Here is a 19623-nt window from a genome sequence, read left to right on the forward strand (position 1 = left end):
AACCTTATGGTCTTTTTTCCCAAACTCCCTCTCGTATCAGAAGCCACTGATGATCTCCCTCTCCCGCCCTTCAATATCTTCTTTCACCAAATCTTACTCCCCCCCTTCGTTTCCATCACCCCCCCCCCCCCGGTCATATGCTTCCCCACCAAACGACAACCTCATATTTCTAGGGAGGTTTTTCAAAAGTTGCAGACCATTAAAATAATTAAATGTACAAAAAATCTACTGGTAAATTTGTGTTTTAGAATTGTTTGTTGGAGAAATCTTTGACATTAGGAATGTTTCAAAAAGTAAACTAATCATGAGATCTGTAGCTCTGTATTTCTATAAGTGACTTGGATTTTCCGAAAGAAAGCTTATCAAATTTACCGAAAATAATTTTAAATATTACAAATTGTGCAAAGAATTGGTACCAGTATTGGGGTATCTACATGGATAAGGAATTTAGACAGAAATTTGAAGCAAGAAATGTTATGATTCAAACAAGATGTGCATATCATACTAGTTGTTTTTTTATCTCTCAACAAAACTATCTCCAAAACTCATCATACTTTCAACTCATCTCTAAAATCTAAACACAGACACACATTGTCAAATCGCCAGAAGAAGGAGAAGAGGAGCAAAATCTCCCGTTTCAATATATTTTGCAATTCTGGAATCTCTCCAGAAGATTCTATTTACTCGGTCGAACTTCGGACCTAACTCGGCAATCGACTCCAGGTCATTCAATAAATCAAATTGTTCGTCTGTAAGGAGTACATTGCGCTGATTTAGAGGTGATGAGTGATTGCTCTTAGAAAGTGGAGGAGGCAATGGTGGAAATGGTGGTGGGAGAAGGAGCAGGAGAAGGAGAAGGAGAAGGAGAAGGAGAAGGAGAAGGAGGAGAAGGAGAAGGAGAAGGAGAAGGAGAAGAAGGAGGAGGAGGAAATAGAAAAGACAAAAAAAAATTGTTTTTTGGGCTCTTCACGCGCCTACATTGGGTGAAGCTCACTCTATGTGCCAACTCAGCAAGAAGTGCCTAATTGGAACAAAGTTCATGTAATGTAGGTGCTCATTAGGAACACCCCTAAGTTCAGGTGTCAAAATGAAAAATCGTGTCAACTTTAAGTGTCTCCGTATGTATTCAGCCTACTTTTAAATATAAGTATCTAGTAAATTGTAAAGATCTCCATTTCAGCTTGAATAACTGATTATAAGCTATCGGAATGACAACTGTAGTTTAACAAAGCTGTGTGTTTTGCATAATCAGCATTTGGTTCAATGAAGCTTGATATGGATTATGTTACAAGGTAAACTGTGAAACTTTTAAAGAAAGTCAGGAGATTCATATAGCCCTAAAGACAAAAGGAGATCATTGGAGAATTTGCAAGATCATATATAACTAGAGATCAAGAAATGCCATGAAAAAATGCTTAATGGCCAAGATAGTTTGTTCTGTAGAATGGAGCCATTCTGTCTGAACTACTGTAAATACTTTAAATTTAAGTATCTTGTAATCTCAATTTCAGCTTCATCACATCGAAGAGGCAAAATTGTTCCCTTTTCCTTGGAATTTCTCTGGGTAAAAAACTGCAGCTCAGTAGGGAAATTTGTTGGTTTAAAGGTACTGAGTTTGTATTCTCTCTCGGTTCTGTTCCCACCACAGCTTTGCATGCACCTCCCCAAACTTCTCTCGGCTGTGTGAATGAAGAAAATATCATTTGCTCAACAAGCATGCCGAAATAATCAAACTAACAAGAGAATTGAGATTTTCACATACCTGAATCTAACACGGCGTAGCTCTCTAGTGCCATCAACTAGTTGTCTGATGGTTATATAGACCCCAGGCTCATCTTGTTCTACCCATTCTGACTCCAATTCACTAGCATTACTAACGGAAAGTGAAGCTTCATCTCTAGAGTCAGTGGTTGTCCTTGAAGCGTCCATATATGACATGTCACCCTTTGGGAAACCAGCTGCATAGGCAGTTGATCCTGTTGGTTTATGGAAATTGCTTGGAGTCCATTCCTTGTTTGTTGCAGGAGTCATCATAGGGCTCTCCATTGCAGATCCAAGCCTCGAATAATTGGAATCTCTCTGCAGAAAAACATATCAATATCTCTCTAATGAACAGGGTGACTAGCTAATGAATATTTAATGCAAACTGCGCAGCTAATACACATAGAAGCTGCCCCCAACCAGGAAATCTTGGCCCTACTATTCCATATAAGGATAAAAAACACCTTACACTGGAAATCAAATGGATACACTTCAGCGATAAAATTAGTGTATAGGTAAATTTAACAGTTCATCTATATAACTGAGTTATTTTTCATGGATGATAATAAAGAAAATGGACATCAAGGCTGTACGAAGACAAATCAATTGAAAGTGACTTACTCCATCCTCAGACCGTCCAGGCGTGTTAAGAGCTTGTTTATTGAATCTCTGAACATTATAGAGCTCCATAATTCGGTCATAATTCTCACCCCACCATCTTTGAGCTTGCCATTTGTTGAACATGTCCCGACTGAAAAAGACCAATGATATTAATGTCAGTAAAATCAACTGTTGTTTCAATAAGGATTTGAATAATACCTGTTCTTCCATTAAGGAAATGACTAAACAGACTACACTTGGACAATTCAACAGCTTATCGGGCCAGTTAGAAAGCTACACAACATGGATGCCTTCAATTCAATAGGTCATAAATTTAATAGCAAGTAAAATACTTATGTTTCTGATAAGTCGCAGTGAGAAAATATTTGAGGGCAACAGCACTAAACAAGTGAGATGGTTGAGCAGACAAAAGTGGAACAAAGAAAAGGAGAACTCAATAAGTCTTCATTTCATGAATGAAAAGGACTCAACATTAGTATAGGACAAGCATAATTAATATATAACCAACAACAGTTTAAAGAAGCTTTCATTACAAAAGAGGTTGTTTCTTAACTAAAATTAGGGATGACAATGGTGCGGGGCGGGTGCGGGGCGGTGCGGGTTTAGACATATGCGGGTGCTAGCGGGGCGGGTCAAAAAAAATTTCAAAATTCTTTGTGGGTGCGGTGCGGCTGCGGGTTTTAACTTTTTGCAAAATTATAATGTTTCAGCTATTGCTAATATTATTACAACCTAGAAATATTTATTTTTTTAGTTTTGAACTTGTGGTTCCTTTCACCTATGCATTGATTATTTTAGTCTCAAACTAATTTGGTTTTTGCGAGGAATATATTTCATATTCCACATTTATTTAGCTTACTGTAAATACATATTTTTCTGTTATTTGCATCTCTAGGAAGAAAATATTATATTATATATTTTTAGTGTTTTAAAGTCCCACTTTAATTATATAGTTACTTTATTTGAGTCAAGTAAATAATTAGTTGACTCAAATTTTATGTATCTGATCTCATTATCTTGTACGATACATGTGAATCACTAGAAATGACATACTGGTGTATCAAACTAAATTCCAATATTGATGCATGTAAAATCAAAAATAAGTACTCCCTCCGTTCCAATTTATACGAACCTGTTTGACTGGGCACGGAGTTTAAGAAAAAAATGAAGACTTTTGGAATTTGTGGTCCTAAACAAGTCCAAATGGGACCTAGAGTATTTGTGTGGTTATAAAAGCTTCTCATTAAGGGTAGAGTTGTAAATTTAAGCTAAATTGTTACCAAATTTAGAAAGGGTTCATTCTTTTTGGAACAGACCAAAAAGGAAATAAGTTCACATAAAAAAACTTTAAAACCGAACACTGTCAATACTTAAAAGTTAAAACTGACAACATTCAGTAGGATTTATAGTTATGGGCTTATGGCTATTCAAAATTGAACTTCTTTGGCTTGCAACTTGGATTCCAATGAGAACTTTTAGATTGGCAGTGCATATATGAATTTAATTGAAAATAAAATTAAATAAGATAAAAATATTACAAATTGAAAGAAATAATAAAGGGAAATTTTTGAAGAGCGGGGCGGTGCGAGTGGACGCGGGTGTTAATGCGGGGCAGATGGATGTGGGTGAACATGCTATGTGGGGCGGGGCGGATTAGAAATTTTGTGGGTTAAGGCAAAACCCGCCCGCCCCGCCCGCCCCATTGCAATCTCTAACTAAAATTTTAAAGAAAAGAAGTTGGCACAATCAAAATTCCCATAAATTTAGTTTCTAGATAGAAATGAAAGGAGATTTTTGATAGATACCTAAAGCGGATTCGTTTAAGATCATTTCCACCATTAGGGAGAGAAACAAACGTGATCTGAACACCAGGCTCGACCTGTGCTGTCCACTCTATTTGCTCATCATTTTCCACCACCACATCACCAGACTGAGAAATAGATTCAACACCACTAAATCCTCTAGCAAATCTTGGATCAGGTCTAGGAGTCCTTAGATTTCCAGCACTTGTAAAATCCCAAGCTGGAGTAGAACTAGAACTTGCTGGTTGATATGGATATGGAACTCCCTCTGATATTGTATCAAAATCAGGATACGGTCTATGCCCTTTCCTGTAGCTAGTTGGTATTGTTGACTTGCATTTATAAGCTCCTGAGACCTTTAAAGCAATATCCTTGATCTGTAAATGTTTAAGATCACAAGAATTTCAGGAAGATGGATTCTTGATTAGAAGATGAAATGCAGTATAAGTTAAACAGTAAATGTTGGTTTAAAATTACAATGACAAATTAAAATTCCAGTTGATTTTAAACTACAAGAAGTTAATGCTGTATTTTGTCCCGGGCCCGGGCCTTAGTGGGCCTAACGGGCCGGGCCTCGCGGTCCCGGGCTTCGTGGTCCCGGGCTCTGGCGGTCCCGGGCCTGGCGGTCCCGGGCTTCGTGGGCCTAATGGGTGGAACCGGCCCGTGACGGGCCTAAGCCCACATGGTCTTGTGCTTAACGGGCCGGGCTCGTGGGCTTCGCGGGCCTAGCGGGCTTTTTTTTTTTTTTTTTAGACAATTTCTTGTAGTATCATGGCTATATTAAAAATATATATGTAGTATATATGTATATCTAATTATTAAAGTGCTTGATGAAAAAGAAAATAACAAAACAATAGTAAAACACTAAATTGTCATGCATAAATATCACTTCTTGAAGTATATATATTGTATCTTATGTATATATATTCTCTTATATATTTTCTTTTAGTATATATATTGTATCTTATGTATATATGTTCGCATAATATATTTTCTTGTAGTATATATATTGTATATTATGTATATATTGTAGCATAATATATTTTCTTGAAGTATATTATATTTTATCTTATGTATATATATTCTCTTATATATTTTCTTATAGTATATATATTGTATCTTATGTATATATATTCGCATAATATATTTTCTTGTAGTATATATATTGTATATTATGTATATATTGTAGCATAATATATTTTCTTTTAGTATATTATATTGTATCTTATGTATATATATTCTCTTATATATTTTCTTGTAGTATATATATTGTATCTTATGTATATATATTCGCATAATATATTTTCTTGTAGTATATATATTGTATATTATGTATATATTGTAGCATAATATATTTTCTTTTAGTATATTATATTGTATCTTAAGCCCGCAACTCTTTTAGAGGATTGTGAGCTAGACGAAGTAGGGGTTGGAATAGTTGGCCTAGCATGCTCTAAGGCAAGTTGATAAGCATTATAAACTGTTTGAGCGTTAATCTTAATTGAAGCTTTTGCATCTGCAAGTGTCGCAATTTCCTCATTTGAAAGATCTAAAGCCTTATAAATATTTGAATACCAAAAATGAGGACCTCCCAATTTCATTGTAGGATTTAGCATTGCAGCAAGACCATAAATAGGAGGGATAGGAAAAAAATATTTTTTAAACTTTTGTTTCATTTCATTTATAGCAAGTTCATAAATATCCCCACCCTCACTAAATTCAACAAACAAATCAGATAGTGCTGCAATATAAACTAAACAGTTTGAAATAGTAGGATAATATTGCCCAGAAAATGCATTTGTTGCAATTTGAAAATGTTCTAAAAAATCTAAAAGAATTTTAACATTAGTCCAATCTTGAGTGGTAAGCATTTCATCATCATCTTCACCACCTACCCGAGAATTAAACGTTGCATTAATTGGGTTTCTATATTCATATGCTACTACTAAACTTTCGTACATACAATTCCATCTAGTCGGGCAAGGTTTAGGAACCTTTCTTTCTCTAAGGCCATATTCATCACATTTTTTAAAATACTCTCTAAGTCTACTTCTACGGTTTGAATAAAAAAGCCAATTAAGAGCCATTCTAACCTTTTCAATTTCTATGTTTAATATTCGCATACCATCACCGACAATTAAATGATAAATATGACAAATACATCTAACATGGAAAATATTAGTAAATGCAGGATTTAGTGTTGTTGTAAGCATGCCTATAGCACTGGTGTTACTAGAAGCATTATCCATTGAAATTGCCATTATTTTATCGCTAAAGCAAAAATATCTACAAATATCTGCAACAGTGTTAGCTATAAATTTACCTGTGTGACGCGAATTAATTATTCTATATGCAATTATGCGTTTTTGCATTATCCATTCTTCATCTATCCAATGACTTGTAACAGTTAGGTAATCACAATCATTACCACTTCTACCAATATCAGTAGTAATAGAAATCCGATTAGGTATATGAGTAAATAAATAACGCAAATATTGTTCATATTCATGTTTGAATTTATAAATATCACTCTTAACTGTTGCGCGAGGCCAACCTTTATAAGTAGGATTAAACACTCTTCTAATATAATGAACCCAATTAGGATTAGAAGCAAAAGTATAAGGTAAGCACATAACAGTAATCATCTTTGCTAATTCTTCACGATCTCTATTTGGATCGTAATATAAAATACCTCCAGTGACAGTGTTAATTCCTGGTTGAACTAGATTTGAACCTGTACTAGGGTTAATCGCAGAATCTACACTTGTCCCCTCTAGATGCGCTTTCATTTGAAAAAATCTAGCCTTATCTCTAGGGTGTGTTTTTATGTGCCTAGTCAAACTACCTGTGCCGCTACGGTCTCCTACATATTTATGCGACATTAATTTCCCACAAGTTTTACACTTAGCCTTATTTTTTTCTCTTACTTGAGTAAAAAAATTCCAAACTAATGATGTTTCTAAGCGTTTAGCAGGTTCTCTATTAAAAGTAGGAGTTTCTACAGGTGGGTCGACCGGTGCATCACTTGGGTTATTAAGAGGACTAGTAGGTGTATCATCTAAATCCGGTGCTTGAGTTTCATCATCATCCTCATTTTCCTCATTATTTTCTAAGATGGTTTCATTAGGATAAAGAGCATTCATAATTTCATCATCTAATCTATCACCTGGTGCAACATTATGATAAAATTCACTATCGGTAAATTGAAAACAAGGGTGATCACTATCAAGAATTACGGAAGGAGGAGGACGTCTAGGTTGGCGACTACTTTCAACTTGCTTATCTTTTCTAGGTCGGGGAGCCGGGGGAAGGGTAGTTGGTTGGCCACTACTTTCACCGGTTTTATCTTTTCCTTTACCAAACATTTTTTTCAAAGTAAATGCCATATTAATTATAATTATGCAAACTAAACCACACAAAAATATATTCTAAAAACGTAAGAGTTGAAACGAGTTTACCGGATTGCCGAACAACTTCTTGAAAATTGAAAATCGTTGAACACTTGAAAACTTCAATTCAACAACTTCACAATTTTTCACGAAATTTCAACAATAAATTAAGTAATTGTAGTAGAGAGATTGAGAGAGATTGAGAGATATTGAGAGATATTGATGAATTGGTGAATAAAAATGAAAGAATGAGGGGGTATTTATAGTTGAGAAATGGGGAAAAGTGTAATTATATAAAGTTTGGGGTTAAAATAAAGTTTGGGGCCAAATGGCCATTTTTTTAACTTAAAAAACGGTCATATTTTCAGCCCAAACGGCTAGATTTTAAATATGGCCGTTTGATTTTTTTTTTTTTTTTTTTTTTTAAAAATAGCCGTTGGGCCCGCCAGGCCCGCCTGCCGGTCCCGGGCTCGTGGGCTCAACCATGGAGACCAGCCCGTGACGGGCTCAGAGGCCCACCAAGACCGGCCCACCCAGGACCGGCCCACCAGGCCCACCAGGCCCGTTAGGACCGCGGGCCCGGTCCGGTCCGGTTCAGGCCCGGCCCACCGAGCAGCATTACAAGAAGTGTGGTTTCCATTTGAACAGTAACTGCTGCAAGATCAGCAAGCAAACCAATATGTGTCATATGTCTTGTAGTATGAACCAAAGAACAGTCAAAGCAGATTGTCTAAAAGCTAAATTATATGTACTATTTTATAGGTCCAAAAGCAAAAATTACTGTTTGAAAGTCACTTACTTTCACAAGTTAACTTTGCGGGGTACTACTGATCAATTCAACAGTTGAACTTGTGAAGTACTTATTAAGTAAGTTGACTACAGTGAATGGACAAGATATCAATGGTTGGTCATGTCAAAGATATAACTTAGACAAGTCTTTGCCAGACATGGGAATTGTCTTTTCTGAGAATCTGCACTAGTTTACATGTTACACTGTTCTTTTTTATTGGGTTTGCAAATTCTAAGTAACCCAAAATAAAATTCACTCCCACCTAAGCCGAAACTATGGTTACCTTGGAGATGTTCACACTGGTATAGCCTATGTTTAATATATATAAGAAACACATTCCATTGTTAAAGATATCCTAAGTTGTGTCATCTTAGGGATAGAGGCGCGAATTTAGAATCTAAAAAATCAGTAAGTTCAGAGCAGATGTGAAAGATATATACATATATATATATAATAAAAAAATTGTATACGTATACGTAGTTCGAACCTAAATTAATGTGCGCAGCTGAACTCACATGTTTGTGCTAAAGTTTCCTGTGTGTGCGCGTCTTTTCAAGATATGTAAAGAAGTTTAAATACTATTCTTATCAGATGGTTTTTGGTGGGGACATTTTGGCATACTCCCTCTTACATGTTATACATATTAAAGTTTCCTAAGCTTCTTACCCCCTTTAGTGGTCCAGTTGGTCAGCCAAACCAACTTATAATATTGTTAGTTTCAAAAACGTTGAGATGAAAATGAATGAGATTAGAAAAGTCTATTATAATTGGAAGATGATGAAAGAATGAACAGGACCACTAATGAAAGCAAACTAAAGCAGGAACATTATAGGACCAAGAATTTAGACACATGATCCAAGAAATAACGTGAACATGACCCAATCTACATGTTCACCTATACTCTCTTCATGCTATAAGCATAAAGGGGTGGGGTCAATAAATTAAAAGTCATATTATAGGTACCATAGTGCCCACAAATAAAAGACTTATTTAATCTTTGGAGTCACTGTGTTTTATAGGCACATTCTACGGTCCTCACTCACTCCTCTCCTACAACCCCCGCGTGTCTAAACAAAATGTTCATTTCATTGTTCTCTCCTAATCCAATGTCCAAATATACCCCAAATCCAGCTGGGAAATGTGGGCCCAAAAGGTTCAATTGTGGTTCCCACTAAAGAGATTATTTGCTAAAGCGACACTTCTCGTACTGAGTGTCGCTCAGCTTTGGGCAAAGAAGAGAAAAAAGAAAGTAAACAAAACCAGAAAAATACTACTCCTAGTATCCTTTCAATTTCCAAACGCTTTGACATTTTTTTGACATCATTTTATTTTTATTTAATTTCTGTAATTTTTTAGATTTTGTAGCCCCAAGAATGCTTGAGCTAGAATTTAGAAAAGCTTATGCTACATTAGGTCCAAAAATTTTACTAGGATAAGCAGTGTGTAACACTAGTTAAAACAAGTAATCAAAAGCTATAAGGCCCATTCAAGTGATATCGAGAGCCCGTGCAAAGGTTTTGGTCAAGCTATGCCGGTCCACCAAATAATGGAACTTAACTATATACCTCCTGTCATATCTTTGAAATCACACACACTAATAATCCACTCTTCTACTCCGAAGCAGGGCGGAACTAGAGTATCGAGAGCGGGTTCGGCCGAATATAGTAACTTTGATTCAAATTTTGTATTTGTCTTTAAAATCTATGGAATATATATAAATTATTAATTTAGAACCTACTAACTTAAAAAAATTAGAATCTCGAACCCATAAAATTAAATTTCTAGCTCCGCCTCTGCTCCAAAGGACAGCCTTAATAAATAATCAAATATGATATTCGGGGTAGGGTCAAATTGGTACTTTTTCCTACATCTCCTCCTCCTGTAAAATCTTAAACTTTAATTTTTTAATGGAATTAAATTTTAATAAAGGTTTAAAAAGGATAGGTTTTTAAGAGAGGACCTGGGCCGTGAGGCTTTTGACGGAGTCTTTAGTATTGGGAGGAGGACGGGGTCCCTCTTCACCTCCGTCATCGTCTATCTTTTGCTTACACGTGATACACGTCAACATCTTCTCCTTCTGCTCTCTCTTTTCCCTTTTCTTTTCTTCTCTTTACAGTACCTACAATTTAAAACATTCAATTAATAAGCCAAAAAAAAAAAAAGCGCACAACATAATTATCAAATAGTTTAATATACACTTTGTTATGTTGCTCGGAAGATAATGTAAAACGTTGCATTTTTTAATCTAATCACTCAAAACTCTGAAGAATCATAATACCTTGTAAATATTGATTTCTCTAGGTTAATTTTTAAAATTATTTCAAGCTGGCTTTCCCTTAAAAAAATGTGACATATAGATAATAAATAACTCAAGGAACCGCCATCTTGACAAACAAATGGCTTTTTAGAGAAATAAACGGGATAGCCACCCACAAAGAATTATTTAGGAAAGAAATCTTCCTTTTCATTTCACATAATATCTTTCCTACATTAATCCTAACTTAAGATTATATAGTCTATAGAATCTTTATTAAAGCACACAAGATGACAAGACAAAGTAAATAATACTCTGACCCCTTATTTTGGAAAAAAAAAAGTCTACAAACTTAATTTGAACAAAAAAAAATTAAATGTTAACTCAAATCTTGAAACTGTGAAGTTTATGGAGAATACCTGAATGTTATATCAAAATAACTTGATCAGAATAATGATAAGGCTATAAGCCAAAGTCATAATTATGTTCTTTCCCCACCCAAAAGGCAAAATCCGCAAACAACAGAAACAAAAAGAAAAGAAGTTAAAGAGACAAAGAAAGAAAAAGAGACAAAGAAGCCTTCGGATCAGAGGGACTACTGATAGAAAAGGGAAAGAGAGAGAGTTTATTAAAGAAGAAGAGAGAGAGAGAGAGAGAGAGAGAGTTGATTGAGTGCCCAAACATTCTGTTCTTGCTTTAACACCCCCCACACCAAATAAAGAATGTTCATAATTAAAACGAAAAAAAAGGAAAAGATTTAAATCAAAAACTCATTCAAAATCATCTTCTTTTTTCTTTTCTGAGTATATAGAGCCGAATTTTCTGACAGATTATTCATCATCATTAATCTTTATTAATCAATTATCACACCCTTTTGCTTCTTCACTGCGAGGAAAAAGAGAAAAAAGTGTAAAGTGTAGCAGTTGTAGCAGCAGTAGTAGTAGGATCAGTAGACAGCAGAGTAGGAGTTGAAGGCGAAAGAAGAGGGAAAATCTGGTTGGTTGAATGAATGATAAATCGCTGTAGAATTTAATAAACGTTGTCGAGTTTTGAAAGCGGCAACTGATTCTACAAACAGACAAACCCCATTTAACCATAAAACACTCTTGATGGCGACCCACCAACCCCACAAGAAAATCAAATACTCTCTTCATTTTATTTTTGTTTGGCATTGTTTCTTTATTAATCACCTCAAAAAAGAATGATATATTATTTAACATTACAAGTTTAAAAAATCTCATGACCATACAAATATTATTTTTAAACTCAATGCCGAGTTAAACTATATATGTCGGACAAATTGAATATTCATACCTTAAAATGGATAAAAGAAGTTGCAGCAACTAAGCTAAAAGACACTGAAAATGGCTTCTATCTTTTTTCTTGTTTGGGTTACCCGTTTGCGAGTCTCGGTTAAAATCAAATCATCATAAATACAGCTGCATTAAAGAATCTTGGTCGGAAATATTTGCCGGAGCTGGCTAGTCTCCGACGGCAATTAGAGGAGGAATTTCAAATGTGATGCTTGTAAACGGAGGAAGTTTCAGATTCTCCGCTGCAGGTTTTATGTTAACATATAACTATACAAATATGAAGCAGAAGAACATAGAGAATATATGATAATGGAAGAGAACAAATACAGAGTGCAGACGAAGTAAGAGAACAACTTTGGATAAATACTGAGGTATTTATAGAGGGACGTGACCCCGTCGTTATATAACGGAAACCGTGTATTTGTAAATCGGATATAAGGGGGTTATTGTGCAATGTTGGGCTGTACGTTGTGCATTAGGGTTTGGACTTTGCTGATGGTTTTGTCATTTAGACAAATGGGTTTAATGTGGTCTTGATTGGGGAGGACATGATGGCCCATATGTCGAGGTTGTACATGTGGCACTGTGTCAGTTGATTAGAAGCCTTAAGGAGTGGATCAACCTCAAAATTTTTACTCCATCCGTCTGGCGACATACTTTTCTTTTTAATCTATTCCAAAATACATAATATATTTTAAAATTAAAAAATAATTTAACTTTAAACTCTTTTATTTTATCTATTTATTCTTAATAAAAAAAATTTATAGTTATACAAATGTCATGGCCCCACAAACTTTTTACCTCTTAAGCTTTTAATACCACAAGTTTCAAAAATCTTCTTCTTTTTTCTTAAACTCTGTGTCGAGTCAAACTACCTGGCTAACGTGAAACAAAGGGAGTAATAAATATTTGATTGGGAGAATTAGGAAATTGGTTGGTGAATTTAAGCAAATGATTCTGTTGGATCAAAGAACAATCAAATCATTGTCTCTTTAATGTTTGTCATAAAAAAAAATATCGTGGTGGTTCTTACGTATTCCGATTTAACATCATTATTTCCTTTCTGCAATTTTAAAATGACTTACTTTTATTACATGTTTGATTTCACTTATATACAGTTTTTTTTTCGCATATTTAATAGTGAAAAAATAAGAAAACTGGATTTGCGTAGCCACTAAACTAAAACTTACTAGGGGTGTAACACTTTCTTACAAACAATCCACACCAACTGAATCGAACCCGATTTTAAGTTTTCATTAATGAGTTGTAATCGAACTCTTACCACACTTATATTTTTCATATAGAAAATGAAAATATATAGTATCAGACCTACGTAAAGGCGGATCCCGGATTTCAAAAAAATGGATACTTTGGAATGAGGTAAATCTAGAATTTGTATTTGAGAGTTCAACCTTTAAGTTCTTAATCCATTCTCATTTAGAAATTATAGATTAAAATTAAAAAAATTCTTGCAATTTTAGTAATTTTTAACATATATACTTATACTCGATACCAAAAATGTTAGAATCATTGAACCATAATACATCATCTACTGCTATTAGTTTTAGTTATCTAAAAACTTGAGATTACAAAAGAAGATGAAGGATTTCAATGTGTTAAATTTGGGGATTTTGAATGAATAAACCAAAAAAAGAAAAAAGAAAAAGAAAAAAATAAATAAATAAAAGATAAGAGGGATACTAGATATGCCTGCAAACTGAGATTTGAACCTCTAACTTTACATGTAAAGGTGCATCCAATAATTATTGCACCATAGGACTCTTTGAATTTGAGCGCACACATGTATATTTAGTTTTTTTAAAAGAAATATAACATAATTATATATGGTATCGAAAGAAGAGCGTGGACTCACGTGCCCCATGCTACTAACACCTAAATATGCCCTAGTACGTGATAATATATACGTACAAAAGTATGACATATATAAATACAACATATAAACCATTAATATTTCGATCATTGAAATATATCAAGACACTGGCTTTTATGTTAAAAAGGAAGCGTGTATGCTTTTACCATTTTAGAATGTTCAACAAATAAACAGTATAGCTTTCCAAATAGAATTTATAATTTCACGTACATCTTTAATTTTCTTTTTGTGCATATACTAATTTTTTTTTTTTTTTGAAAGTCTAGTTTTTTCATACATCTTTTAGTTGCCTTAAATTATACGAGGTTGAATGAACATAATTAATGTCGTCAATATTCTTTTGTTACAGTTTTCCAGTTTTGGCTTCTCTTAATATATGTTCCACTGAACAATATCAACAAGCAATATGCCCCTAATAGAGTAAAAGATAATGTGTTAACACAAAATCATAAAAAAACATTTTTGAAAGTGTGTATATTTGAAAGTTCCTCTTGTCCATTTCATATATATATCGTTTCTTAACATGAGGATTGCACTTTTTATGCTGTATAGAGAATTCGTACTTTTAGGTAAAATAAATAAATATTATAAATTAATCGAATCAATATTGATACCACCGAGATCAGAGGCGGATCCAGAATTTAGGGGTTACGAGTGCCGACCTAATCGATTTGATCAACTCGAGTGTCGGTTCGGGTTATACATCCTTTTTATTTATATAGACAAATAGATCAAACGAAAGAAAATATAATAACTATAACTAATTGACGCAAAGCATAAAACTTCTAACAATATTTTTAATATCATACACAATCTATTTACAATTGTCCTCTACGAGCTTTCATATTTTGAAAACGATCAATAATGACATCATTACTTATATTTGTAAATACATCACGCTCTATCTAACAAACTAAACAATCATTTAAATATTGATCACCCATGTTGTTCCGCTCTTCATTCTTTATCTGCTTCATGGATGAGAATGCTCTCTCCACAGTTGCGGTAGCAACAGGTAAAATCAGAGTTAACTTCACAAGTAGATAAACATACGAATAAGTCTCCACAAGATTTGTCTCAACCAATGCTTTTTCCAAATCACTAATTCCTTGCAAGTTGGAGAACTTGGGATTGCCAGCTCGCATATGAATTATGAAAGTATCTAGTTGATAACTCAAGTCTCGAATCTGTACTTCATCAAACTTATTTGGGTAACATTTTGCTAAAACCATTATTCTACCTTTATCAAAATTAGCAAAAGAATTGACTGGATTCAAGTTAACCATCCCAAGAAGCAATTCGCTACTCACTACACCAAAACGGTCATTAAGCTCTTGAAGTTGTACATCAATTACAGCATAAAAGATATCAACACGCAAGTGGTGTGAATAACAAATACCAGAAGACTTGCGCTTCGACTTTTCAGGAAAATAGGATTCATCCATCTTGGGAATTATAATATCATGCATATGACAAAATGAGGAACGTCATCTAGCAAAGATTCCCATCCAGTTTCCCTCATATCTTGTAATCTTTTCTTTGTAATCTTAAGAAACTCCACGGCATTAACAATATCTTGATCTCTCTTTTGTAAGATCTTGTTCAACTCATTTGACATTGCCAAAACTTTCAACATCAAGTGAAGCATAAAACAAATTTAAATGTTATTATCTCACTCAAAAAATATTTTGCTTGATTTCTCTCATTTGAGGTAGAACCTTCATGTTCAATCACTTCAAGCACACGAATAATAGATGAGAAAATAACAATAAAGTTATCTAATGTTTTGAAATGTGATCTCTAACGAGTATCACCTGGTCTTTGAAGCCCGCGTTCTTGATTTAGTCCTCGCCCGGTATGAATTTCACCAGACTCAAGTAATTGCTCCAGTTTTTCAGCTTGAAGATGGCGAAGCAAATCTCTGCGCTTAAAAGATACTCCAATGACATTCAACACATTAGTAACATGACAGAAGAAGTCTTCGACATCCAAATGCTTTTTAGACATAGCTACAAGTGTTAATTGCAATTGATGAGCAAAGCAATGAATGTAATATGCCGATGAGTTGTCTTTCATAATCAAAGTCTTAAGACCACTTATTTCGCCCCTCATGTTACTAGCTCCATCATAACCTTGTCCACGTATTTGGGATGGACTTAGTGAGTGGTCCGAAAGCAAAGAGTAGATTGCTTCCTTTAATGAGCATGCCGATGTATCACTAACATGAACAAGACCAACAAATCGCTCTACCACTTCAGCATTCTTATCAACATAACGCAAAACAAGAGCCATTTGTTCTTTGTGTGAGATATCGTTGGACTCATCAACTAATATAACAAAGTAATCTCCATTCAAGTCTCCAATTATAGCCTTTAATGTTTCTTTTGCACAAGCATTGATAATATCCTTTTGGATTATAGGGCAAGTCAAAGTATCATTTTGTGGAGCATTTTCTAATATTACTTTTCCCATATCTGGATGCTTGTCCTCATGCCATCGTAAGAATCCTAGAAAGAGGCCTTGATTTGTTGAAGATTCACTTTCATCATGGCCCCTAAAAGCCAATCCATACAATAATATAAGTCTTGCCACATCAATTGATGCTTCTAAACGCATTTGATACTCACTTTTTAACTTCTCGGAGTGCTTATCAAAAACAACTTGAATTGATTGATGATTTGATAAATCTAGCATCTTCTTGAAACATTTATCATGGACACTATTAACATCACCAACGTGTAAACGCAATCTTTCAAGACCCTTATTCCAAGCCCTAAAACTATTTTTTTAATAAAATTCACCCGCACTTCCATGAATAAATTCATTTTTGAACAAATAAAAACATAAGCAAAATGCCGCATCTTTCTTCACACTATACTCCGACCATTTAGAAAATTGACCATTGAACCAACTTGGAACAAATTGACGCATTCTTCCTCCTATTAGAGTTTTGGGAAATTGATGCTTGGAAGGTTGACAAGGACCTTGTTGAATGTAATGTTTCCTTACTTCATCTCGTATTCTAGGGTTATAGTCAGAAATAGGTGTTCTTTCTCCTGGATCGCCTTTAAGTGACCCCAAATGGAGTTCATTTATAAGATAGGAAAGATTGGCATTCGCTTGGATCAAGGATTGACAACTAGAACTTGGTTGAGAATGGTCCAACTTCGTGACAAATTTATCCATCTCACTTCAGTTCCTATAAAATAGAAGTTTATTCCAGTGAGAAATATAGACCAATTTCTAGTAGGTCATACCATCAATAAGTTTTGTTATTTTAAATAACTCAACCTTCCCTAATATTTTTGTCGTCGTTAAAATAGAGTTAATTTTGAATTTTCCTTGATCAAAATTATTTGGGATGTTCTTTCCACGATACTAAATTCTACAGTGAAACCATATAAGAGGCATTTGATTTTCAAACACACCCAAAGAAATACATAACAAAAAAATCAAAATAGTGACAATAAAGTTTAGCAAGAACACTAAAATCCAACTAAATACAAAACAAAAACATGAGCAAGAACATATATTTTATGGGGAAAAAATAGCCACATAGGGTTAAGAAATAAACATGAGGAGGTGAGGAAACTTTACAATGGTGGGCGTAGAGCAATGAAGGTGTGAAGCATCCGAGAGATACAACAAAATAAATGCTAAAGTCTAACAGAGAAGCAAGAAGCAAAAACAGTGGCATGAAGGTGAAGCAACGAGAATTGGAGAAAGGGAAAGGGAATAGTGGCGTAAGGGATTTGGGGAGTTGGGGTTTTGTTTTACCTTTTGAAAATTGGGATTTGGGAAAGATCCTCAAAAAGGATTTTAACTTTCTATATTAATTATAAGAGAATACTTTTATTATTATTTTATCTTATTTGTTTATACTTAATTAAACAAACAGAAAAGTCAAACATTTAATATAAAATATAGAAGAGTGTGCGTATTTAATCTTCTTAAATTGCAACTAATGTAAGCCAAAAAATTATTTGCTCCCACCAGGATTCGAACTCTTGCCCCGCTGAACAAAAAGGCAAACCTTTGTCATTGGCACCTTTGCCACTTTTGTTTTATAGGGTGGCACTTTAAATATATATCCTATTTGTTATACATATTTACATATATACATATATACGTAAAGTTTTCGCCGAAACTTGCGGGTGGCGTACCACCCCGAACCATGTACATAGATCCGCCCCTGACCGAGACTACTAGAAAAGTCTAATTTCAATTGTACAAAATCAACTAATCAAAAAGTTAGTACATCACATATTCTTAAAAATAGCACGCTGAATTGAAACATTGACATCTCTATTTGTTATGATATAATGTGTATTAAATCTTCTAAACTCAAACGAACACTCTTTTTTTCAAAATTTAGAAACTGATTTTGTAGTTATTGTAAATTCACATGCAAATGTCACCACCTAAGCGTAGGGGGGAAAACTAAAAATAAGAGCAAGGAAGAGAAAAGGAATGCGCCCGTGCAAAAATGGATGAAAGGTCAAATCAGTATGCACGGTAAGAATACCTAGACTTTACCACACCCAATAGCATCAAACGTACCATTTACAAATCCCAATTGGAATATCGCTAAGTTCTTTCCCATCTCGTCAAACCCCATGCAACTACTTCAACAAAAGAAAAAAAATAAAAAGAATCTTTTTGTTTCCTTCTTCATCCTCGCACTCAACCATTCCCTTCTTTGATTCTACCATATTTTTGTCTTACCTCATTCACTAACAACAACAATATCCCAGTGTAATTCCACAAGTGAGGTCTGTGGAGGGTAATATGTACGCAGACCTTACCCCTACCCCGAGGGGCAGAGAGGCTGTTTCCAGGAGACCTTCGGCTCAAGAGAGCAACAAGAGACAATATATTAGTATTATCAATAGACTCATAATAAATAACATAAAATACATAACATAAAATAAAAAAATAACAACAATATAAGAAATATAGGAAATACAAAAAGGATGGAGAAAAGGATGTAAGGTATACTAATATCCAACAGATACAACCCTGCATCAGTAGCTGATCAGTAGCATCCTAAGACTAACTCCTAAATGGCTAGTCTCACTCTAGTGCGATGTAGTAATATTCACAAACTACCCTCTAACCTACAACCTTAATGCTCGACCTCCACAATTCCCTGTCAACGACCATGTCCTCAGAAATCCTAAGTCGTGTCATGTCCTGCTTGATCACCTCCCCCCAATACTTCTTAGGTCTCCCTCTACCTCTGCTCGTGCCCACCACAACCAGTCACTCACACCTCCTCACTGGTGCATCAGTGCTCCTCCTCTGAATGTGCCCGAACAATCGGAGTCTCGCTTCCTGCATCTTGTCCTCCATGGGGGCCACGCCTACCTTCTCTCGAATATCTTCATTCCTAATCTTGTCCATCCTTGTATGCCCGCACATCCACCTCAGCATCCTCATCTCTGCTACTTTCATCTTCTGGATGTGTGAATTTTTAACCGGCCAATACTCGGCCCCATACAACATAGCAGGCCTAACCACTGCTCTATAAAACTTACCTTTTAGTAACGGTGGCACTTTCTTGTCACACAAGACTCCCGTTGCTAACCTCCACTTCATCCACCACACCCCTATACGATGTATGACATCCTCGTCGATCTCCCCGGTCCCCTGAATAACTGACCAAAGGTACTTGAAACTACCCCTCTTAGGGATGACTTGAGAATCGAGCCTCACTTCCAGTCCTGCTTCCGTCGGCTCGGCCCTAAATTTGCACTCGAGGTATTCCGTCTTCGTCCTGCTCAGCCTGAAACCTTTAGACTC

General features: G+C 35.0%; 3 protein-coding genes across 4 annotated transcripts; all 3 read right to left on the reverse strand.

The window, feature by feature from the left end:
• Window positions 1–1286: 1286 nt before the first annotated feature.
• On the reverse strand, window positions 1287–12281 carry LOC104247720 (protein Brevis radix-like 1). 2 transcript variants are annotated; one of them, XM_070155596.1, is made up of 6 exons: window positions 11932–12281; window positions 10324–10482; window positions 4188–4561; window positions 2383–2512; window positions 1763–2079; window positions 1287–1679 (listed from the first exon to the last, which is right to left on the reverse strand). In XM_070155596.1, the coding sequence occupies exons 2-6, from the start codon at window positions 10429–10431 to the stop codon at window positions 1601–1603; spliced, it is 1008 nt and encodes a 335-aa protein (XP_070011697.1). In that variant the 5' UTR covers window positions 10432–10482; window positions 11932–12281; the 3' UTR covers window positions 1287–1600. The 2 variants fall into 2 exon arrangements, with proteins under 2 accessions (XP_070011697.1, XP_070011698.1); XM_070155597.1 differs by lacking the exon at window positions 11932–12281 and adding an exon at window positions 11037–11123.
• Window positions 12282–14726: 2445 nt separating this feature from the next.
• Window positions 14727–15266, reverse strand: LOC104243222 (uncharacterized). The gene has a single exon (XM_009798382.2). It carries the CDS (start codon window positions 15264–15266, stop codon window positions 14727–14729), a length of 540 nt encoding a protein of 179 aa, XP_009796684.2.
• An 8-nt stretch (window positions 15267–15274) lies between these two features.
• LOC104243221 (uncharacterized) lies at window positions 15275–17007 on the reverse strand. The gene is made up of 3 exons (XM_009798381.2): window positions 16706–17007; window positions 15636–16600; window positions 15275–15447 (listed from the first exon to the last, which is right to left on the reverse strand). Exons 1-3 carry the CDS (start codon window positions 17005–17007, stop codon window positions 15275–15277), a joined length of 1440 nt encoding a protein of 479 aa, XP_009796683.2.
• Between the last annotated feature and the right edge of the window lie 2616 nt (window positions 17008–19623).

Source organism: Nicotiana sylvestris, chromosome 8 (genome assembly GCF_000393655.2).
Source record: "Nicotiana sylvestris chromosome 8, ASM39365v2, whole genome shotgun sequence".
Taxonomy (NCBI): Eukaryota; Viridiplantae; Streptophyta; class Magnoliopsida; order Solanales; family Solanaceae; genus Nicotiana; species Nicotiana sylvestris.